The sequence below is a fragment of the Sander vitreus genome, chromosome 9, assembly GCF_031162955.1.
Source record: "Sander vitreus isolate 19-12246 chromosome 9, sanVit1, whole genome shotgun sequence".
In the NCBI taxonomy this organism is placed as follows: Eukaryota; Metazoa; Chordata; class Actinopteri; order Perciformes; family Percidae; genus Sander; species Sander vitreus.
Window position 1 is genome coordinate 30,659,503 of NC_135863.1, and position 23,955 is coordinate 30,683,457.

General features: G+C 43.4%; 1 protein-coding gene across 5 annotated transcripts in view; it reads left to right on the top strand.

Moving 5' to 3' along the window:
- Positions 1-23,955, top strand: part of usp24 (ubiquitin specific peptidase 24) — a 47,078-nt gene that overhangs the window by 18,653 nt on the left and 4,470 nt on the right. For 2 of the 5 annotated variants that reach the window (XM_078259646.1, XM_078259650.1), the window contains 45 exons: positions 1,091-1,202; positions 1,311-1,387; positions 1,564-1,704; positions 1,906-1,959; positions 2,052-2,185; positions 2,338-2,404; positions 3,497-3,607; positions 3,712-3,810; positions 4,085-4,258; positions 4,345-4,430; positions 4,509-4,644; positions 4,804-4,950; positions 5,641-5,738; positions 5,942-6,037; positions 6,136-6,358; positions 6,468-6,630; positions 7,235-7,396; positions 7,529-7,599; positions 7,705-7,865; positions 7,951-8,012; positions 8,220-8,411; positions 8,527-8,641; positions 8,739-8,883; positions 8,973-9,092; positions 9,205-9,330; positions 10,492-10,590; positions 10,689-10,771; positions 10,869-11,010; positions 11,100-11,219; positions 11,324-11,538; positions 13,781-13,905; positions 14,732-14,873; positions 15,197-15,347; positions 15,496-15,591; positions 16,848-16,951; positions 17,687-17,800; positions 21,478-21,685; positions 21,801-21,890; positions 22,236-22,338; positions 22,427-22,545; positions 22,722-22,835; positions 22,952-23,017; positions 23,136-23,202; positions 23,405-23,483; positions 23,645-23,720. In XM_078259646.1, coding sequence (XP_078115772.1) covers positions 1,091-1,202; positions 1,311-1,387; positions 1,564-1,704; positions 1,906-1,959; positions 2,052-2,185; positions 2,338-2,404; positions 3,497-3,607; positions 3,712-3,810; positions 4,085-4,258; positions 4,345-4,430; positions 4,509-4,644; positions 4,804-4,950; positions 5,641-5,738; positions 5,942-6,037; positions 6,136-6,358; positions 6,468-6,630; positions 7,235-7,396; positions 7,529-7,599; positions 7,705-7,865; positions 7,951-8,012; positions 8,220-8,411; positions 8,527-8,641; positions 8,739-8,883; positions 8,973-9,092; positions 9,205-9,330; positions 10,492-10,590; positions 10,689-10,771; positions 10,869-11,010; positions 11,100-11,219; positions 11,324-11,538; positions 13,781-13,905; positions 14,732-14,873; positions 15,197-15,347; positions 15,496-15,591; positions 16,848-16,951; positions 17,687-17,800; positions 21,478-21,685; positions 21,801-21,890; positions 22,236-22,338; positions 22,427-22,545; positions 22,722-22,835; positions 22,952-23,017; positions 23,136-23,202; positions 23,405-23,483; positions 23,645-23,720 — 5,385 coding nt within the window. The remainder of the gene's footprint in view (positions 1-1,090; positions 1,203-1,310; positions 1,388-1,563; positions 1,705-1,905; positions 1,960-2,051; positions 2,186-2,337; positions 2,405-3,496; positions 3,608-3,711; positions 3,811-4,084; positions 4,259-4,344; positions 4,431-4,508; positions 4,645-4,803; positions 4,951-5,640; positions 5,739-5,941; positions 6,038-6,135; positions 6,359-6,467; positions 6,631-7,234; positions 7,397-7,528; positions 7,600-7,704; positions 7,866-7,950; positions 8,013-8,219; positions 8,412-8,526; positions 8,642-8,738; positions 8,884-8,972; positions 9,093-9,204; positions 9,331-10,491; positions 10,591-10,688; positions 10,772-10,868; positions 11,011-11,099; positions 11,220-11,323; positions 11,539-13,780; positions 13,906-14,731; positions 14,874-15,196; positions 15,348-15,495; positions 15,592-16,847; positions 16,952-17,686; positions 17,801-21,477; positions 21,686-21,800; positions 21,891-22,235; positions 22,339-22,426; positions 22,546-22,721; positions 22,836-22,951; positions 23,018-23,135; positions 23,203-23,404; positions 23,484-23,644; positions 23,721-23,955) is intronic. The other 3 variants (XM_078259648.1, XM_078259647.1, XM_078259649.1) reach the window with 3 other exon arrangements.

The following is a 23,955-nucleotide window of genomic DNA, read 5'->3' on the forward strand; positions in this document are numbered from 1 at the left end:
TGGTTAATGATACACTACATTGTGTACTTTTTTGAGTTGATTCTTAGCAAAAAAAAACTTTTGTTCTTTCACAAATATGAGCTCATTCATGTGTAATTACTTCCACCAACTAATCAAAGTATTCTCGTAAGCGTAGTATCTGACATTCAGAATACATAGGAGCGAGTCGCTCGAATGACGGCAGCCATGTAGCGCCTCCATCTTTAAAATACAGTAGCCAAAGAGGGACATACCTCCGCCTTTCGCCCTCTTCCACCTATTGGCACCGTGACGAATGCCAGGGGGAGATTACTCGCCAGGGAAGCGAAAAAGAGAATTAAAACGACAACGCGTCAGGCAAAGCAACAAGACCAAAGTTAATATTGGAGTGGCTAGAACAGCTGCATGTAAACGATGGAGAGAGCTGATTTCGGGTTCGGCCACCATAGGAGGAAAGGCTAGAAAGTAATATTCAGTTGGTTGTCATATACAATTTCACCGCTATATGGGAGACATTCTTACACAATGTAGCTTTAACTTTGATAGTGTCTTTTTTGGGAATTTGGCATTAAATTAATAAAGTAGTGAGGAAGTAAGAGTTTCTTATTTAAAAAAAACTCTACTTACAATAAAAACACCAAGAAAAGCAAGAAAATGGTGCATTTTAATACATTTCTTTTTCTATTTATTTATTTTTTTGCCAATCTAATCCTTATATTACTCCATGCTGTTCCTTGATTTGTTACTTTGTTACCTGCTGTTTTGTTCGCTGTACATTTCGGTCAGAAATCTCTCAAGCAAAGCACTTAAGCCACACATAAGATGGAGCGGTGTACAGATCAGATGTCTGGTCTGTGTGTAATGTTGAGCTGACTGATTTTAATTTGTTGCACTTACACCAAGCAACCTTCCTCTGTCCCAGTATGGAATCTGGTCTTTGCGTAGTTCAGTTTACATGTTTCCATTTAAACTCGCCAATGGTAGCGTCTGCAACAGTTGCTTCTTGTAAACCAAAGGAAAATAGGCAGATTACCCTCTGAAGAAAACACAAGTCCCGTATCCAAGATTCAGTTCAATGATCCCGAGACATGTTATGTTTCCATGTGTGCAGATGTGTTTTGAGTGGTTCACCAAAGGACAACATGACCTGGAGAGTGACGTTCAGCAGCAGCTCTTCAAGGAGAAGATCCTAAAACTGGAGCCCTACGAGATCACCATGAACGGTGAGAAACTCTGCAAGGACATGCACTATCGACAGAATTAGAGGATTCAGGATTAGGTCATGAATACCTATGTGATACAGCAGGTAACAAGTTCTACGTGTTTCCCAGGTTTCAATCTATTTAAGACCTTCTTTGAGAATGTCAATCTGTGTGACCATCGCCTCAAACGCCAGGGCACTCAGCTGGTCAGTCCTTACTCACAAGTTTCTATGCATTTAGTTGTTGTTTTTTTGTTGTTTTTTTACCAAAGATGTGCACAGCTACTATTGTTGTCAGTGAGATCTGAAATACAGACATTATAGAGTGTAACATATCTTAAATAAATAAATAATATTTCATTTATCATATGGTCTGATCTCAGTGTGTGGAGCGCCTTGACCTGGCAGGGATGGATTTTATCTGGCGCATCGCCATGGAAACCCCTGATGAAGAGATAGCCAATGAAGCGATCCAGCTCATTATCACATATAGCTACACCAACCTCAATCCCAAAATGAAGAAGGTCAGTATACGTGTCTGCGCACACTCTCAGTATAACTTAAGATGCTGCCATCTCGTTTCAAGCCATCATTTTGAATTAAGTGATTCATTGGAGTATTTTGTTAAAGTTAAAAGTAAACCTATTTGAGTGTGTTCTGTCCCTTTTTATGAAACTTGAGACCACATATAATATTTTATATATATATATTTTCCTTTCTTACAGGACTCTGTGTCTTTGCACAAGAAGTTCATAGCTGATTGTTACAAGAGACTGGAGGTAAGGGGTGGAATATGTTAATGTTAGGAGTGATTGTGCCATTTCACAGAAATCACCACCCGAAAGCTCATATCTGTTTCTCTTTTTCTCAGGCAGCCAGCTCGGCCCTGGGTGGGCCTACTTTGACTCATGCTGTGACTAGGGCAACTAAGATGCTGACGGCAACTGCCATGCCGACTGTGGCCACGTCTGTACAATCACCATCCAGGTACAGAGGGGGGTTTGGGTAAGAACATAGTTACTAAACCTATTTAAAACACATTTGTTTAGGAGTATTCCTAGACATCATGGAGAGTAAATTTATACTTGAAAAGTTAAACGTGTTTTTTTTTTTTTTTCGTTCTGTTGAAACTCTTCTGTGTGTGTGTTCATCTGTAGATCCACTAAGCTGGTGATAATCGAAAGACTGCTGCTACTGGCTGAACGCTACGTCATCACTATAGAGGTAGGTCCTGTCTTCTTCACTTGGAAGGGATAGTTTGGATCTTTTGAAGTGGGGTTGTATGAGGTACTTATCCATAATCAGTGTATTACCAATAGTAAATGGCGGCCAGCACGCCCCAGTTTTTAGAAACAGGAAGGAGTACCGAGTGAAGCTGGCGTCTGTTAGTTGGAGTTATTGGCCCCTATTTTAACGATCTAAGCGCACGGCGTGAAGCGCATGGCGCAGGTGCGTTTAGGGCGTGTCCAAATCCACTTTTTGCTAGTTTGACGGCAGAAAAAAGGGTCCGTGCGCCAGGCACATGGTTCAAAAAGGTTGTACTTAGTGTCTTCATTAATCAGAGGTGTGTTTTGGGCGTAACATGCAATAAACCAATCGGAGTGTCATCTCCCATTCCCTTTAAAAGCCAGGCGCGTTTGGACCTTGGCGCATTGCTATTATGATGGAGGATTTGCACCGTAATATTTTTATTTGTAATATTCTGCGTGTGTGTGTAACAAGCATAGTGTGAGCGCGCTGTGCATAAGCCTAGGCGCATTTTACTAATTTGCTGTTAAAATAACAATGAAATGCTGCGGTATTGACTTTAGACCAGGTTTTTGTTGGTCAATGGAGCCACCACTTCCCGCTGCCTCAAGATAGCAATACGCCAAGAATGCACCTGAACACACCTCTCTGTAAGACCAGCATGCCCAGAATGCACCTGAACACACCTCCCTGTAAGACCAGCACGCCCAGGGGCGCAGGTGCATTTGCTATTTAAACAACGCTGGCGCTGGACGGGAATTTGACAGCTGCGTCGGTCAAACTAGCAAAGACACTTGCGTCGGTCTTTGCGCCGCACTGCGCCGGGTGCAAGATGGGGCCCTGTGTGTGATTTTGGTGAATCCGAGTTAATCCTTTAAATCACCAAGGGCCTGCTTCTCCAAACTGGGGGCGTGCCGACCGCCATCTACTGTAAATCTGAACCATCCCTTTTAAGACTCTCATTATCATTTTTGACAATAAATGTGGATCCTTACAAGGAGGATTGATAATATTTGTGTTTTTTTTAAGCCTCTCATTATTTGTGTGTGTGTTTCTGTTTCTGTGTAGGATATGTACTCAGTTCCTCGCACTATTCTACCTCACGGGGCCTCGTTCAATGGACACCCTGTCACTCTTCACATCACCTATGAGTCAACCAAAGACACTTTCAGCTTAGAGGTATTGTAAGACTTTGCCTAGTGCCCTGTAATACAACATTTTGTGGTGTGGAGTTACATCTACAGAGGAAATAACCCTTCTCTGTGTGTTTGTGCGTCCTGCAGACCCACAGTAATGAGACAATAGGAAGTATCCGGTGGAAGATAGCTGAGCACTTGAGCTGTCCGGTGGATAATGTCCAGATCTTTGCCAATGACAGCGTGGTAAGTGACAGGGACTTTTGTTTTAAAAATACAATTGTGCCGGTCATTCCCTTATCAAATTATTTCACTCCTCTCCCAATCATGTGTTTTCACTAAAGCCAGTAAACTTTACAAGCTACAAATCAATGCACAGTAAATTCTTGTAGGCAGGGTGCCACCACCTTTGTTGGCAGGTTTGGACCGCTGTATCTATTGTGTGGCAGAGGAAACAACAACCTCAGTCCCTGGTTTTTCTCTCACTCCTACCCTTCACTGTTCCTCCACCATGTGTTAGTTGACCATGAATCGGGACCAGAAGCTGCTGTCCCAGCTCGGCTTCAGCGACGAGCAGAGCCTGACTGTGAAGAGCTCAGGCACTGGCACTCCCTCTGGCAGCTCCGAGTCCTCAGCCTCCGCCTCCAGCAGCTCCAGCTCTGCCGTCTTCAACTCCGCCTACGCCCTGGAGCAGGTACAAGCTCAGACATAACGAAGCTGTGGACACACTCGGGCTTACATCGGTTCTGACACACTATGCCCATGTCTTTCTGTCTCCAGGAGAAGTCCCTGCCCGGCGTGGTGATGGCTTTGGTGTGTAATGTGTTTGAGATGCTTTACCAGCTGGCTAATTTAGATGAAACCAGGTAAGATAGTAAAGTTACATAGACCTTGTTGCCAACAAGACAGGACTGTGTATTTAGTCAGTATATTATAATCTCTAGGATCACTCTTCGTGTGAGGAAGCTGCTGCTGCTGATACCAACAGATCCAGAAGTGCAGGATGCTCTAGACAACTTTGTTCCCAAAGAATCCAGTGTCTGGAGCCACCAGGTACATCAGATGCGTTCTGGTCATATGGTAACTACCTTGGCTGAACGTTGACACTCTCAGTTCTCTACCTTTCTATTCTCATTTGATGTTTTTGGTCCGAGTACATGTGTACGTGTTGTAATAAGTCCATATACATCTTGCCCTATCTCTCTGGTTTACACATTCCCTCCTGTCTCTTTTCTATAGAAGACACTGTTCCAGGGTACAGGCTCTCGTTCCCCATCTATGGCCTCCAAGCAGCAGCACCAGCCCAGTGCTGCATCCATCTTGGAGGCCCTCTTCAGATCCTCGGCCCCGGGCATGTCCACCTTCAGAGTGCTGTACAACCTGGAGGTACGCACACACGTGAACATACACACTGTTAAATGCAGCACATCATTTTCCAATATATAACAGCTCTTCTCAAACCTAAAAGGTAAATTAGTTGGCTTAACTACTATACACATTTGACTGTTTACCAACATTGCCCACCAACTTTATCATAAAGTTTGCAGATGACACTACTGTGGTAGGACTTATAGCGGGCGGGGACGAGTCCGCCTACAGACATGAAGTGCAGAATCTGTCTGAGTGGTGCTCTGCCAATAAGCTCATCCTAAACACCACAAAAACAAAAGAACTCATAATAGACTTTAGAAAACATAACACACAACCCCAACCTCTCTTCATAAATGGTGAGTGCGCGGAGAGGGTTCTCATTCATTCAAATTCCAGGGCATCCATATCACGGACTGGTTCTCATGGTCAACTAACACCACAACAGTGGTCAAAAAAGCACAGCAGCGCCTTTACTTCCTGAGGATACTCAGGAAAAACATGAATGCGAAGCTGCTGGTGTCCTTTTACAGACCCACCATTGAGAGCATCTTTGTGGTTTGCTGCCTGTTCCGCTGCAGACAAAAAGGCTCTGCAGAGAAGTATCAAGATTGCAGAAAAATCATTGGTTGCAATTACATTAAAGGCTTTCAATTCAATTCAATTACTTTGACATGTGTTTTCCTCCCTCTTCTCTCTCTGTGTCAGGTGTTGAGTTCAAAGCTCATGCCAACGTCTGATGATGAGATGGCCAAAACCAGCAGCAAGTCCTTCTGTGAGAACTTCCTCAAAGCAGGAGGCCTCAGGTAACCGAGTAGAACAGACCTGTTGGAGAACAGTTCCGTCACTGTCTGGTGTTTGCTTTGTTTCACTGTGGCACGTGTCAGCAGACTTGTCAAGCTGCATTACATGATACCAGGACACAGATACGTTTTAGCGTAAGCTTATATCAAAAGTTTTTTTTATTTTCAGGTCTTGACAGTAGTATTTCACTGTGTTTTGTCTGCAGTCTGGTGGTGAATGTTATGCAAAGAGATTCCATCCCCTCAGAGGTGGACTATGAGACGAGACAAGGAGTCTACTCTATCTGTCTTCAGTTGGCCAGGTGCAAAATGTTCACACACACACACACACACACACACACACACGGATGGATATTCTGGGCCCAAGTTAGACTTCATGCTCAATTGGCTGTGATTACAGGTTTCTTCTGGTTGGCCAGAGCATGCCTGCTGCACTGGATGATGATGTCATCAGGGATGGCGAGGCGCTGTCATCTCGTCCGTTCCGAAACGCCGGACGGGCGGGGCGACAGCTGTCTCTTTGTGGAACTCCAGAGAAGTCCTCCTACAGACAGATGTCTCTCTCTGAGCGCTCCTCCATAAGAGTCGAGGAGATCATTCCGGCTGCTCGCGTAGCTATTCAGGTAACGCACCTGTTTCCGTGACAACCCCACAGTTAATTCAGCACCCAGATTGATCTTTTAAGTGTATGACTTTTTTTCAAGTACAATGTTTGCTCCGTCTGTTTTCTAGACCATGGAAGTGGGTGACTTTACTTCCACTGTGGCCTGTTTCATGCGTCTGACCTGGGCAGCTGCAGCCGGCCGATTGGATCTGGTTGGCAGCCCGCAGCCAATCAGAGAGACCCACAGCTCCCTTCTGCCACAGGGAGTCCGCACCAGAGTTAGCAGTACAGGTGACACAAAAACACACTTTCAATGTTATTTTAGGTCTCTTCTCATTCTCCACAAGGTGCTCAGACATGGGGCTGGGCGATACAGAGAAAATCAAATAGCACGATATTTTTGACCGAATACTTCGATGTCGACATTGCGACGATATTGTAGGGTTGACAGTTGGTGCTTTAAGAAAATATTTTCACAATAAGGTTTTAGATAAATAATTATCCATAATGTGGATATAAAGTGGGTAAAAGGAAATAATAGAACAGCTAGACCAGTCTGGTAAGTTCAGAAAATTACATCACTTTACTGTATTGCAGCCTGTAAAACCAGCAAGACAACACTTGTGCCATATTACGATATTCACAAGTTTTGGTGATACCTAGCATGATATCACGATATCGATATATTGCCCAGCCCTACTTACCCATAATCTGAGAAGATGTTTCGGTGTCAACTAGATGGTTACCGTCAGTAGGTGTGGTAATTATCCCGCACAACTTCATTCCTGATTTGCGTTTTCTTGCCAACGGCTCACGGTCGAAGCATTTCCAGTGCTACCAACAAAAGCTAAAGAAATGAAAGTTAAACAAATGTCTTGCGTTTGCTTGCTCACAGGAAGTAACTGCAGCTCCAGCAGCGAGGGGGAGACCACGCCAACAGCATTGCATGCAGGGATATGTGTGAGGCAGCAGTGTGTCTCCACTAAAGATACCATCATCGCCCGCGAGGCTCTGTCACTGTTGGTCACCTGTCTGCAGTTGCGCTGTCAGCAGCTAAGTAAGACTCCTGCAGGAGTAAAGCACACATAGACACATTAGTCCTCTATGCAGCGGAATGATACTGCAGTATGTACATTTCATTTAGACTTCTACAATGACACTAAATCTTGTGGTCGGTTTCTCTTTCCAGGTTCTTTTTACAACCTTCCCTCCGTCAATGATTTCATCATTGATGTTCTGCTGGGATCTCCCAGCGGAGAGGTACACGACACCCTTTCTTTTGTTCAATAGACTGCAGAGAAGTAATGTATCCTCAACATTGCAGTGTGTGTTTACACTTGTAGTCTCTGTCCCTTCCTATATCAGATCCGCCGTGTGGCTTGCGATCAGCTCTACACTCTGAGCCAGTCTGACACTTCAGCCTTCGCCGAAGTCCAGAAACCCAACTTGTTCCTCATCTCCGTCATTCTCACTGCTCAGCTGCCATTATGGAGTCCTACGTCTATCATGAGAGGGGTCAACCAGAGGTACTTAAGCAAGAAACGCACAGGATATACGTACATCCCTGAAATCTGCAGAGGTCTTGTGTTAATGTGTGGCTTTTCTTCTTAGGTTGCTGTCTCAATGCACAGAGTACTTTGACCTAAGATGTCAGCTTTTGGATGACCTAACAAGTAAATCATATCCCCTTACAGTCCCTTTTATCTACTATTTATTTATTTATATATATATATATAATTTATTATTTATTAACACCTATATATGAAGTATTGTCCCAGTTGTAAGAATTGATTTAATAGAGAGGTTATGTTTCAGCCAGTAAAGACCATTGTGTCATAAAAATCTCTGTGCCTTGTATTCTCTCTCTCTGCCTCCTCCAGCGTCCGAGATGGAGGTGTTAAAAGTGAGTGCAGCCACTATGCTGGAGGACGAGATCTCTTGGCTTGACAACTTTGAGCCTAGTTGGAGCTCTGAGATGGAGACCAGCGAGGCGGACAACATCCTCCTGGCGGGACACCTCCGACTCATCAAGACCTTGCTCTCCCTCTGTGGTAACGAGAAGGAGCATCTCGGTAAGCACACGCAAGGATGTACTGTACATATCTGCACCCATTGAACACGTTTTGGAAGTGAATGAAGTTGAGAACACTAATGTGTAATGTGAGGATGTGTAACTCTTTTCTTCAGGGCCATCTCTGATCCAGCAGTTATTGGATGACTTCCTGTTTCGAGCCTCTCGCATCATCATCAACAGTTCAAACCCCACACCCTCGCCGGCCCCCAGCCACGACTTCCACCCAAAGTACGGCACGTTTAATCCTATCCATCAGTTACATTTAGTTATTGACCTGTGAACTGCTATGTTAATCGTGTGTGTGCGTGTGCGTGTGCGTGCTCAGGTGCAGCACAGCCAGCAGCAGGCTGGCAGCCTATGAGGTGCTGGTGATGCTCACAGACAGCTCTCTCTCCAACCTCCGACTGATCACCAAAGAGCTGATGTCCATGCATCACCAGTCTGATCCTTCGCTCTGCAAGGAGTTTGATGTAAGGCACCAATTGAAATAATATTTGTTGGTACATATGGTTGGAGTAGAGTTCAGCTGTGAATCTGACTCTCTGTGTGTTTCTCTCAGTACCTACCCCCCGTAGAGAGCCGGTCAGTCTCCGGTTTTGTTGGGTTGAAGAACGGTGGAGCCACATGTTACATGAATGCTGTGTTTCAGCAGCTCTACATGCAGCCCGGCCTGCCAGAGGTAGACATTGTGTTCTAATGTGCCGTTTACCTTCTGTACTCACCAGAGGGCATTTGCTCTTTGAGTCCAGACTGAGTTCCACACAGTGAATCCATGTATGTTTGGTTTAAAGGCTTTCCTGTCCATCGAGGACGACACAGATCAGCCAGAAGAGAGCGTCTTCTACCAGGTGCAGTCTTTGTTTGGCCACCTGATGGAGAGCAAACTGCAGTACTACATACCTGAGAACTTCTGGAAGGTAACTGATAGTTCAGTGTGCTCGGATTGTAATGCGCTTGACCTTTCACCTTCCGAGTGTGGCCATTGTCATTAGGATGCAAAGTAAGAATTTATTTACATGGTGACCAAAAGAATCGATGTCCATCATTTGTATCAAGCTAGTAGCAAGTAAGTGTCTTTTTGAGAAAACTGAGCAGACTGTTGATGATTCAGTATGTTGTGCTGCACATTATGATGTCTACACTAGAGCCGTCAATCTTCCTCTATAATACAATTTCTGTATATTTTATATAATATTTGAATATTTGATGCTCAAATGCAGCCTGTTATTAATGTTGTACACCACTCAGGTGTGCATTGTTAATGCCACTATAAGAATGTGGTTGTTGTTACACGTTCTGTCCACTAGAGGGACCTCCAACATTAGCCTGGCCTTGAAGGGGACCTACGTCATGGCACATTGCATTTCTTGCACGCCGCTTTGTTTACGTTCATTTCTCACCACGAGCACACATCAACAGAGAACTCTGTAATGAAACATGATCTAACAAGTGTAGTGAAGCAGCTCTGTTGTGAAGGCTAACGGTGCTCGGTTAGCACAATGACATCATGTTAGAAAGCAGCGCACAAGCTAAATAATGACAACCGAAGCATTTTGGCTCGGTGGATGGCAACTTTAAAGCCATGTTAAAACTATTTCCCATCCTTCTTCCGATTTCCAGCAGCAGCCTGTCACTCCCCCTGTACTAACGTTACTCGGTACGTAACGTTAGCTCTGTGATCTTAAGTCCTCACAACGCCTTGTGTTTCTCACTCCCGCTAACGTATTGTTCATCAGACAGTACATGACAAAAGCATTTCGTTTTCACATGCGGATAGGCCAAGGCCAGAAGAGGGAGAGATTAGCTAACAGTAGCCAACATATTTATTTAAAAAAAAATGTAATAGTAATTACTGCATTCGAATAGTATTGATTTTTTTTTTTTAACTATTCAAATTATATTTGACTTTCGGAATTTATTCCAACAGCCCTAGTCTACACACATTCACACACTTTCTTAGCTTTAACGATCACTCCTTCATATATTTCTTTCTCTAAACGATAAGATCAATCAAACAAAAAGTATACTTATCCCCAAAACATCCACTTTTATCCACAAATGTGTGATGTCTGTTGCAGATCTTCAAGATGTGGAACAAGGAGTTGTATGTAAGAGAACAGCAGGATGCTTATGAGTTCTTCACTAGCCTGGTGGATCAGCTAGACGAACATCTCAAGGTAAAACTTCCACACTCCAGACCTTTTTTTTTTTCTTTTTCTTTTTTTAAACGCACTAGCTAAGTACTTATAATACCTAATTGACTCCTTTCCACCAGAAAATGGGTCGAGAGCAGATCTTCAAAAACACATTTCAGGGAATCTTCTCCGACCAGAAGATTTGTAAAGACTGTCCTCACCGGTGAGCGAGAATGTTTTTCTTTTCTTTCTCAAACTTCTGTTTCGTTCTGAGACACATCACAGCTGATGTTTGACCTTTTGACCTTCTTATTATACAGGTACGAGCGTGAAGAAACATTCATGGCTTTGAACCTTGGAGTGACATCCTGTCAAAGCTTAGAGATCTCATTGGACCAGTTTGTGAGAGGAGAGGTGCTGGAGGGCAGCAACGCCTACTACTGTGAGAAATGCAAGGAGAAGGTGTGTATCGTTCTCTGCATGCTTTTATTCTACTACACTGCTACCATGTGTACTGAAGTGTCAATGTGTACACGTGTTCCTCCGCGCAGAGAACCACCGTGAAGAGAACGTGTATCAAATCCCTGCCCAGCGTTCTCTGTATTCACCTCATGCGTTTCGGCTTCGACTGGGAAAGCGGGCGCTCCATCAAATATGATGAACAGATTAGGGTACCAAGTATTTCTAATCACAAAATCACAAATCTCTAGTCACTAAGATACACTTTCTGATTCTCATAATGATTTGATATGAATTATGTCTCGTTGGTGCACAGTTCCCCTGGGTGTTGAACATGGAGCCCTACACCGTCTCTGGGATGGCTCGTCAAGACTGCAGCGGAGAGGGCGGCGAGGGGCGGGGCGACGGGACCTCAGGAGGATCACCCAGGAAGAAAGTCACGATTTCTGAGAACTATGAGCTCGTGGGAGTTGTTGTCCACAGTGGTCAGGCACATGCTGGCCACTATTACTCTTTCATTAAAGATAGACGGTAAGAGACACTGTAGCGCCGAAGTTCCTCCACCTCTCCCTCATTTAAAAAAGGGGCTAATATTCTCTGAAAATCAAACACATTTCTTTTTTCATTTGCCGGGCAGAGTTATGTGCTGCAAAGTTCTCTGATGGTATTTTCCAGCTCCTGTTCCTACTTTACATAAGAATCACATAACCAGCGATTAACGGAGCACATTAAGCAGTTGGTTTTAGTTTTCCAGGCAGATTTTAGAGGACCTCTTGAGGCACATGAATGCAGCATCAGACTTTGTGTGGGCTGTCTTGGTTTTAGTTTGTAAGCATCTCCAGATGTCTGGCTCTGTAAGGCAGGATTGCTCACTGGAGAAGTGGAACATAAAGAGACCACAGGAGCTGATATTTGGCACCCTTCTCTCTCTCACTTACTTGTTTGTTCCAATCCACTCTTACGACTGTGACCAAGAAAGTTTGTTCTCAGGACGTAGATCACTTTCCAGACTTTAAAGGCCCGGACACACAGAGCCGATAATCGGCCGTTGGACTGTCTGTCGAGGTCGGAGACTCGAGTCTGTTCGGTGTGTTCCGTGCCGTCGTCCGGCCAAGGGGCCGTCGGCCTTCAGTTTGGCCGATTTTACATGTATAATCGGCGGAGCGGGCATTGCCGGCATTCGGACTCAAATGACCCATCTGATTGGTAGAGTGCTAACCCGGAAACGGGGAGCGGAATGAGCGTGACTAGAGTCTCTCAAAATCTGACGAAAATCTTTTAAACTGACCTTTGTCGATCTGAAATGAAGACAGATTCAGCAACTGTACGGTCTATTTCTCACTTAAAATGTTTTCACAAACACGTTTCGGTGAACTATTTTAGTACAATATGAGATCGTATTCTGAACAAGCCGCCATGACAGTCTGTCTTTGACTTTCCGGAGAAACCAGACCCACGTGACCCGTTCGTCCAATTAGCTGCCGGTTTTCATTTTTGGGCGACAATACAGATAGCCTGCTGTTATGGAGACGTATTACGCCTCGTCTCTTCGGTGTGTTCTGAGGCATTTTTTTGACCAACTAGGAGAGACTGATCAGTCCAACTGCCTTTTCTGCCGACGGTCGGTTGTCTGGTTGGTGTGTAAGCAGCTTTAGACACATTCTGGAGCCGCATCAAAGTCCGTTATCATTTATGTCAGTAAGGCTACGTTCACACTGCAAGTCTTAATGCTTAATTTGGATTTTTTGCTCAGATCCGATTTTTTGTTTGGCTGTTCACATGACCTTTTAAAATGTGGCCTGTATCAGATTCCAGTGTGAACTTTTTGCGGTTTCGAACTGACCCACATGCGCAAAAGAACAATAACAATGACATCAGACGCAGCACGCTGCTGCACTAAAGTTAGGGAGGTTATGGAGGAAGTAAGCATTTTCGCTTTTATATCAAAATGTTTGTGTAATGGCAGCTGTAACATTAATGGGAATACACTAATTAGGTCTAACACCTCACTCTCCCTCCATTGACTCGCTCCATCACTGTTCTCCATGTTGTAGGCCTAGTCAAGTTTTTAATGTTACTGTCTGTGTCTAGGGCTAACTCCCGCCGGTGCATAATTGTGACAAATGTCGATGTAGATTGACGTAAAAGTCGCATCAAATCCGCCTTGGTTGTTCACACTGCGGCCACATTGAAAAAAATCTGATCTGGGTCTGATTCAGGACCACATATGGAAGTGGTCTAAATCTGATTTGAAAAAATCAGATCTGGGCAAGATTTGAGTGAGTCTGACCCAGTCACTTGACCCCAAAAAATTCAGATTTGAGCCACTTTTGCCTGCAGTCTGAACGTAGCTTAAGAGATCTGTGTGTGTCAGACAGGCTGGTTTGTGTGCAGGTGGACACCGCGTCCTGGTGGCAAACCTGTACTGCAGTATGTCGACCAGGCGTGCTGTATGCTACAGTCCATTGTTGTATGCACACATAGCCCTGCCATGCCACACTGTAAACCATTTAGTAAAGCAGAAATGGCTAAATGTGTTGGGAGAAACGACCTTGTTTCTGCCCAGTCTGCAAACAGAGTCAGAACATTGGATGCTTTATTATGTATGCCTTTTTGTTTTTGGTATTGTTGATTTATTATTCATTCAAGCATGCAAGTTTACAGGTCTGATTTAGCAGATTGTAATGAATCATAATCTAATCTGCCACTTTCCTCCCCCCCCCCCCCCCCCCTTTTGCACTCCCTCCATCTTTATTTGTCCCTAATCTCTTAGTGGTAGCGCTCGTGGACGTTGGTACAAGTTCAACGACAACATGGTGGAGGAGTTTGATATGAATGATGAAACTTTGGAGTATGAATGCTTTGGGGGAGAGTACCGTCCCAAAGTTTACGACCAATGTAAGTAATGCATAAACTCTGACATTTATGTAACAAAGTTCATTAAAGCGCTAAACGTAAAGATCCCATTTAATGGGTTTAGTGTTGTTTTTTTGTTGTTGTTTTTTTACCTAGCTAAAAATGACGTCTGAAACATTCATGAATATTCAAATATTTTTTTCTGAAAGACACAAGATGTCTCCTATTTCACTGTCCATTCTCAGTGTATGTGCGCTGGAGGCTATCTTTCCGCGTTACTAAGAATCCCACTTGGTAAGTGTCTTGCCAAGAAGCATTTAAGTGCTAGGATTGGCCAGGCATTCATCCTGAGATGAGGTACCGGAAATTGATTTGTTCAGGTCCTATTCCCTGATCAGTGGGCTATTTATCTATTCAAGTCAATGCCTTCAACCAATCGGGCTGCTACGCAGGGCGGGTCTTGCCAAGAAATCAAGTGGGGTCCCATATGTGGGGGTTTGATCCTCGACGCAGCAGGCCCGGATTCGGCTCTGACCTGCGTCCCTTTGCTGCATGTCATTCCCCCCTCACTCCCCTTTCATGTATTCAGCTGTCCTGTCTAATAAAGGCCTACAAATGCCCCAAAAAAAACAAACATGAACGGCTTCTAAATGAGTTGTGATGTCACAAATTCCTCTTGTACTTTACAGGTGGTAAACTCATATTTAAGGAGAGCACAGAGAAACTTTCCTCCATCAGCCAAACATCCAACAATAAGCAAAACACATGTTTGAATGAAGAGGGACTTGTGAAACTCAACTACTGCACAGTTTGTTTTTTCCATGCGGCACACACGTGGTAACCTTAATTTGTGTGTATGTGTGTGCAGCCAACCCATACCCTGATGTGCGGAGGAGGTACTGGAACGCCTACATGTTGTTCTATCAGAAGATCAGTGACCAGAACTCGCCCGTCCTGCCCAAAAAAAGCAGAGTCAGCATCATGCGGCAGGAGGCTGAGGACCTTACACTGTGAGTCATCCTCACCATATACTATACTCGCCTCCTAAACGTTCCCTTTGCATCATTTATAATGTATCAGCCAATTTCCCTCAGCAGTCAGTAGAATAAACGCACTGTAAGGCATCTATCTGCAATTGACAGCTCCTGTCTGATGTTTTTTTAGAACCGAGCAGAATACATACGGACAGAAGTCAGAAGGTTTTATGAAACATTTAGATGTAATTTATGTCTGCAGGAAATCAATTTATTTGTACATGTAACTGTCACAACCAGGAACGTCACCAGAACTTGTGCACAAATTAAGATCTAACCTGTGGCTCTATATTTTCCAGGTCTGCCCCGTCCTCTCCTGATGTTTCGCCCCAGTCCTCTCCTCGCCCTCCCAGAGCCAACAACGACCGCCTCACCCTCCTCACCCGCCTGGTCCGCAAGGGAGAGAAGAAGGGCCTGTTTGTAGAGAAGATGCCAGCCAGCATCTATCAGGTAAAGCGGCATCAAGGAGTACCATGGAGGCCATAGAGAAGAAAGTCTGTCTTTACACCATCCTAACATTTGTCACAAGTCATCAACAACAAGTCATCAGCTAGAACGTCCAGGATCATCTGACCTCTCTCTATGCGTGTTTGTGCAGATGGTGAGGGATGAGAATCTCAAGTTCATGAGGAACAGAGACGTCTACAACAGCGACTACTTCAACTTCACCCTCTCCCTGGCCTCCGTCAATGCAGTATGTGCTTCTACTGTTTGTGTTTGGTTTTCTGATAGTTACGTGATTAGAGAGATTAGTAGAGCTGCTGTTTACATGTTCATACTCAAAAGAACTATTTTGTCCTCTTGTATTTAGTTTGTTATATTTAGTTTTTTTCTCTTCAAGTATGTATGTAATGTTTCTTTAGGTTCTTTTTCCCCCCAACATAAATGCTATGTAAATGTTTTCTCAATCCACCTCTCACTAGGGTTAATCGTTTGGATTTTAACAATTCTTATTCCAATTCCGATTTTTCCTTTTGATTCTGGTTCTTATCGGTTCTCGATTCTTTAAGGGGTGGAGTTGAAACATGTCAGAGGCTTATTTCACAGACCGGTCTTTTTCAACGTAAAATAAAGCCACACTTTAGAGCGCTGCTTACTGTGCTCCATGGCTGCAACACAACAAGCGCCTGGAAGTACGGCGGCCACTACGGAAACCAAAACTTGCTTGTGTTAAATTTGGAACCAATGATCATGTTCAAAACCAAAGTTTCCGAACAATTCCAATAATAAAAAAAAAAAAAAAAAGATTCCACTGAAATCGTAATTTTTGAAACGGTTCCAAGTTTCAACCGGTTTTCGATGCCCAATCCTGCCTCTCCCTTTGATGACGTAAGTGCATGTAGATCATTTAAACATTAAGGGCCAGATGTACGTACATTTGCGAATGTAGCGTTATCAGCGCCATGGCCAACCCGCAGAAAGCGCGCGCTGTGATACTTCAGCTTACGTCGTATTTACCAAACCTGCAGTTCATCGGGTAATCAGCGCCAGAGAATTTTCACCACAAAATAGAGGCGCGCTTTCACGAGCGGTTTTTATACACACGGTGGAATACACAACTATGCGACTTCACGCTTCCCCTCCCATCTCTTTATGGGAAACTCCCACTTTCCCCTTGACCCTCCCGTGAATGCGTATGCATGACATGGAAAAGCGCAATTTGCCATTTTCAGTCCCCCGCCACAGGCAGTCTGCGCTTTTGCCTCAGTTTGTACATACGTCGCCATGCTTTTACACGCACGTTGTGAAACAAATACGCCTGAAGTGGGCGCAAAAGCGTTCTACATCTGGCCCTGAGTGTGGTGACATGTAATGAAAGCACCACACTAGGACTACCAGGGAAATTGAATACAGCATTTACTACAGCAATATCACTAAACTACACAATTGTTTATGGTGGAAACATGAAGCCGCAGCAGTCAGTGGTTTTCATTTTTGTGTGTGTTACAGACAAAGCTGAAGCATCCAGACTACCAGCCGATGGCCAAAGAGAGTCTTCAGCTGGCTGTTCACTTCCTCTTTCACACCTACCTGCACACCAAAAAGAAACTCCGGTGTGTACACACACACACACACCCACATTTACACACACACACACACACACACACCCCTACACCTGTCTAGGGCTGGGTATCGTTCGAAACTTTTCGATACCGATACTAATGTCAATACCGTGACTTCAATACGGGTTCCTAAGTGATACTTTTTTCGATACCAATTTTATAAAACAAAAATAAATAACATTACACATTACGGCACAAATCTTTGTATTTATTTTTCAGCTCCTACTACGTGAGCCCGTCTCTGTGCGTGACGTAGAGTTTTTCCTGCGTGACTCTACGACGTGTAACGTCAGCAGCATTATTAGATCTTGGTAGAAGCATGCTACATGCTTTTCACAAAAAGGAAGAAGCATTATGACCAAAAAACTCATAAAAAATCCAGTCTGTTTAAAGTCCAGGCACTCAAGGTTGGTTACAAAAAGTGATAAAAGGCCTTTTATAAATAGGGCAAGACATAAAAAATATCCCAACGCATGTTGGCTTGAGCCTTCCTCAGGGTGCTCGTGCTGCATGCTTATTGGCTCACTGACGCTGATGAGATTTAATCCTTAGGTATTGAAATTGGCTGTTGAATGATGAGGCATTTTTCGATAATCAATACTTCAGAGGCATTTCGGTCAGTGCCTAAAAAGTATTGAATTCGGTACCCAGTCCTACACCTGTCAGTAGTAAACATCACTTATAAGCAGAAATGTAGTATGTGTATTACATCTGTATCTCCTGCAGGGTGGACACAGAGGAGTGGATGGCGACAGTGGACGTGTTGCTGTCTAAGAGCAGCGAAGCGTGCCAGTGGATGGTGCAGTACCTGGTTGGACCAGAGGGACGAGAGATCACCAGGTCAGTGCTTGCTGGCCATGTTACATATGTACAATACATTTATCTTTACATATGTGATGCATACTGTGCCATCGCAAGAAAAGGGTTTGTAGAATAGACCATTTTGTCGTGCAAAATTACAGAAAGAAATGACTTTTAAAAATGCCTACATTTGTAATTACTTCAGCTAATTACAACAGATTAACATAACTTCCATTGTATTTGTTTGATGGCCAGTTTTTAGTGAAAAAGGGTACACAAAAAGGTCTCCAAAAAGCTTAAGCCTCACGAACATTTGTCAGGCATGTATAGATGTGTATAAGTGACTGTATTTGAACTCTGCAGCCAAAATGACACAGAGCAGTTCCTGAAACGTCAGATTTGGATTAGGGCTACACCATATGAGGAAATATGCGATACGCTGTTGAATATCGCGATAACGATATTACATGCGATAAATAAACAGATATTGAAGCAGTGGCGATTTTAGACCCTTTTCATGGGGGGGGGCTCAATCTCAGCCCCCTTAAAAAAATTATAATAATAATAAGTGTTTCAAGTGAGAGTTTAGGAACTTGTCTGTTAGCGACAGAGGACAAACAATTACAGGTTCAAAGAAACAGGTTTAATATCCTGTGTCACTGTCGCCAATGCTATGCACCAATAACCCCGTCAAGGACATTTTTATTTTTTATTTATATACTGTTTATACCTCATTATCATTTCATTTGAGTCTGGTAGTCCATAAAGGGACTTGTGTAGTTTTTTCATATGTTCAATAGTTTGCATTTATCCTCTGTTATAATAATAATAATAATAATAATAATAATAATAATAATAAATACATATATTCATTGTTATCCAGTGAAATTACTGATTAGAGAGATTAACACTTTTGCAAAGCCCTGTATCCGTGTCACATTCTCATTAGGGGCTGAGCCCCCCTAAAGGTCTGATCCTAGAATCTCCCCTGTATTGACGTGGACTCAGTTCTGCATTTCTGCTGCTTTTAATATACGGCTAACATTCAACAAAGTGCTCGTTGAATTTAAAACAAATGAAAGGAAATCATTTCCAACATTCTTTGAATTGAACATTGAATTGAAAATAAAAGGCACCACTAAAAAAAGAATAACAGTTACTTCTTAAAGTGCAGTTTTCTACTGAGATTTAGTTTCAACTAACACAAAAAAAATCTCTCTCGCGATATGTCGCAGCCTTTCGCGATGTGTGCATTGCGCCAGTTGATATCGCCACCACGATAAAAACGATACTAGCTTATATATACTGTATGTTTGTAGGGTTGTTTTTATTGGTTTATTGCAGGGCCTTGGCCTGGGTTTAACCACTGCAGCAGTTTTGTAGCTGTCCTAGTGATATGCGATGCTACAGACTTGGCAGCTCACAACCTTGCTCCCTCATTCTAATCAATGCCCGTTGTACTCTCTGACCTCGGTCACATTATTCCACCCTGGTAATGCTGCTGCCTCTGAAGTCAGTCTCTCTCTCTCTCTCTCTCTCTCTCTCTCTCTCTCTCTCTCTCTCTCTCTCTCTATACCCACATACTTTATATATAACTGTCCCTTACTTAGATCTCTATAGTATGTTGTAATCACACAAACATACACACCACATCTGAGCCGCTGGAGTGCCCTTGAACAAGCTTGTAATTGCATCTGCACTGACAGTGGGGGTATTGAAAAACACCTGTGTGTTGCTCACTGACTGGATGCTGACTGGCTGAGAGAGCAGGTCACTGTTATTGTGGATTGTAAACATTAAGAGTCAGGATAGTTTTCCCAAAGTGTGTGAGTTTTGGAAAAAGGTGTTGTCTTAAGGCGCTGACACACCAACCCGATTATCGGCCGTAGGACAGTCTGGCGTGTTCCTGTGCCGTCGACAGTCGGAGGAGCCGTTGGCTTTAATTTGGGCCGATTTGACTTGTTGAATCGGCCAGTGGGCAGTCGGACTCAATGACCAATCTGATTGGTGGAGAGCTAGCCCTTGACTGCACTTATGTTAAAACACTTAGGGAAATGACGAGTGGGATGAGGGTGACGAACGCCTCTCAAAATCTGACAAAAATCGTTCAAACTCACCTTTGTAGATAAAAAAAAAAAAACTGATTGGCCTATTTCTCGCTTAAAATGTTTTCAGAAACACGTTTCCGTAAAATACGAGATCGTATTCTGAACGAGCCGCCATTATGTTTGGCTTTGAAATTCGGGAGCAACCAGACCCACGTGACGCGTTCGTCATTTCCGTTTTTTTCCAGTTTTTATTTTTTGGGCGACAATACAGATTAGTGCCGCCTGCTGCTATGTACGTATTACGTCTCACGGACGCGCCGAACGTACGCTCAAGTCGGCGTCACTTCCGTGTGTTCTGAGGCAGTTTTTGGACCTCGGGGAGCCGACTGATCAGTCCGACTGGCTTTTCTGCCAACGGTCGGCCGTCGGGTTGGTGTGTCAGAGCCTTTAGACTACTCTGTGTTTATGATATGGCTGTCAGACATGATTGGTTATCGCACATCGGACGTTTGGGCAACAGTACACCCCAGCCCCCTTTACATACAGCCATTCCCACAGAGAGGAGATACAGTGTCCCACTCAGCTATGTGTTCAAAGGACAAAGTTTTCTTCACACAAAGGGTGTTTTAGACTGCTCTTCCTGTTTGTCAGCCTTATTCTCTCTCAAAAGGATGGATATTAGTGCTGTCAGTTAAACGCGTTATTAACGGCGTTAACGCAAACCCATTTTAACGGCGTCAATTTTTTTATCGCGAGATTAACATTCTTTTTGGCCAAGCAAACTTTGTAGTTTTTTTCACATGTTGTTGCAACAACTAGTAACGTTAGAAAAACTACAACACCACACAGTAGTAGGCTAACGTCACGTTTTGAGTGGATGGCGAGCGCGAGACGCAGAAATGGATGCCAATAAGATTCTGAACGGAAAGTTGTCGAGGGGGACAGTAGAAAGCAGCCCAACTGGAACTGCTGCAGAGTGCTAACGCTCTCATTAACCGGTGATCACTGGACCAGTGAGTAATCAAAATTGTTTAGGAGTTACTGCACACTATATTGACTATGTATATCAGCATACGGTTTTAGGACTGTGTTGTTTGTATCGTTTTTTTGACTATTTTTGTCATTTGGGACATAGTCCACCCCCTTTTCTGTCCAGGAGAATTGTTACGTTCCTTATTAGAAAAACGTAAAGGTTACAAATGTCCTGCTGTGGCATCCGGTTTTTGGACCATTTTGTTTGTACTGTATAAGCAAAGTGTTAGTGTTACATCTCAGTTAGGTTAGGTACTTGGAGGAATTGTGCAATAATGACAGATTCACACGTTTCTTTTGTTTACAGTAAATAAATAATCAACAAATACAAATCTTAAAGTCAAGTTCAAAAAGTAACTTTCTTTGCATTCATCTGATTCCCAATTAAGATCCACTGGTAATAATGGCTTTCCATTGTTAATATGTACTTTAAAAACAGTTCTGAAATGCAAAATATTCATGTGATAAAAAGTTAATCGTGATTAACTATAGAAATTTGGCGATTAATCGCAATTAACAAAAATTAATAGTTTGACAGCCCTAATGTTTATACATCATTGTCACATGGTTTTATTCCTTTGATTGTGCTCATCATTTGCAACACTGATATTGATGAGCATCATATCTCCTCCTCAGGGTTTGTCTGTTAGAGTGCAGTGTAAGGGAGGTGAGGGTGGTGGTCGCATCCATCCTTGAAAAGACTCTGGAGAGCGCGCTTCACTTTGGAGACCCGGGACTGGACAACCTGACCGACACTATGCTTTCCTTATTGGACAAAGATGTTCCGGAGAACGTGAAAAACTGCGCGCAGTACTTCGGTCTCTTCAGTAACTTCGCTCAGAGGGTAATAAACCATCAACAACTAAGTAGATTCAGACGTTTCTGCGATCTTTAATGTTCGAAGTACAACGTTAAGTTAAATGACAATATGTTTTGTCTTTCTGTTCTCTCTCTCTCAGGGATGCGGTCCTTGTCAGCTGTTGTTGAAACACTCGGCTTACCGCCGGATGCTCATCTTCCTGTTGGGACCCAATAGGCAAAACAACCAGGTACAGTAGAACCACGCGATATACCGAGTGTAGTAGTACTTTTTGATCCAAGACACAATGATACTTTCACTTTCACCCCTGCACTTTTCCGCTCAGTATTTCATTTTTCTTTTTATTCTCCCTTTGGCACTTATTGTAAGTCACCTAGGAAATAAGCATCCACAAAATGCGTAAAGTGTAGAAACGAAAATGTTATTGTTTAATTATTTTAAGCAATGTTAAATGTGGTGTGCATTTAGAAGTAGCAAAATGTTGATTTAAGATGCAAGAATGGTAGTTAAATAGCATTTATTATCCACTGTACTGAGTTTATTCAAATTAGTTTTTCTCCTCGTGTCTCCACAGAACCGGCGGTGGAGTCCAGCACAGGCTCGGGAGTTCCTTCACCTCCACAACACTCTGGCCCTCATGACGCTACACTCTGACCTCAACGCCCAGCGGACGCAGGGTGAGACACTCAAACCAAATCTTGGATGGGTTGATGTTTTTGTACAATCCATCTCTCCGTCTGATCCTCTGATTTCTCACCCGCGTAGCTCCAGGAGGCTTTAAACTGCGAGTGAGTTGCGTCCCGGCCTCCACTAAGCTCCTCGCCCTCCACGCAGACATCCTGGCCTCACTCTTCACTCCAGAGGGACAGCCTTACCTTCAAGAGGTAACGTACTCACCGACAACTCCGAGTCTTAAACCTTTTCCGACTTGATTGTGTTTTTGCCTGTCTTCCATTCATATAGGGAAGTAAAAGAATCACACAATCCATACATGGCCTAAACTGCATAATAAATGTGAAAAAGCTCTTTGCCGGATGTTCTTAATGGTGGACAATTACAGGTGATGTTTGCCATGCGCGAGTTGTCCGGTCCCCTGTCCCTCCTGATAGAGATGGTGACCTACACCGCCTACTGTAACGAGCCCTTCTCTCTGGGCGTGCTGCAGTTGCTCAAGGTAGCTTCAGAAAAAACCTGAGAGACACGTAGTCAGAGCTGACAGACATTTATTCATTTAGTCAATCATAGAGTATTCGTTGTTTTAAAATCTCCTGAATACTTTGTGTCTCATAGACCCAGCTGGAGACGGCGCCACCTCATGAACTGAAGAACATTTTTCAGATGCTGCAGGAGCTTCTAGTGAGTGACAGTCATCCGTTAACTCCGTGGCCCTTCACCTTTTGATCTATCACTTTGTAAAAAATGTAATTGCTTTTGCGATCAGCTTTGCTAACATCAGTTACATCTTTTACATCAGGTAATGGAAGAACCTCTGCAAACCCAGAGACTCAAGTATGCCTTTGAGTCAGAGAAAGGCCTTTTGGGTATGTCTTTGTGTTTTTGTTATTGTTTTGTCCTAATGCCACAGAGCAAAACAGTCTTGGACAGTCCTCTGCAATATAGTAATATTTTTCTTATCAACATTGTTGGTAGACTGCCATGCCACATGGCAACATTGTCAGTTGTTGTGTGTGTATTGAATGGATTTATTGAATGTATAAAAACCTAACTTGAGTTTCTTCTCAGCTTTGATGCACCAGAGCAACAACGTGGACAGCAGACGCTGCTACCAGTGTGTGAAGTTCCTGGTCACATTAGCCCAGAAGTGAGTTCATCTAAGGGTCAAAAGTTAAGAGTTGTCCAGTAGTAGTATGTGTCTTTTAGATATGCTTTATTGTGGCAGATACTTTCATGTTTGTTTTGTTTTTTTAAAGATAAACCGGGCAACATAATTCTGAGCCTTCCTTTTTTTATTTGTCCCACCAGGTGTGCTCCTGCCAAGGATTACTTCAAGGACTTGTCTGGTCACTGGAGCTGGGCTGTACAGTGGCTGCAAAAAAAGGCAAGCTTCTGAATTGCCGTGTCGCCACATACATCAGAGAACTACGTTTTATTTTTGTATTTTTAGGCATTTTTTGACAGGAGATAGCTGACAGGAAACGAGGGGAGAACAAGAGAGATGGGAGATGACATGCAACAAAGCGCCTTAAACCTGTACACCAATGGTTCCTTAATTCTAACCCTTTATATCTGACATAACTATTTACACATGACTTTTAGCTTACTATGTTAACAGT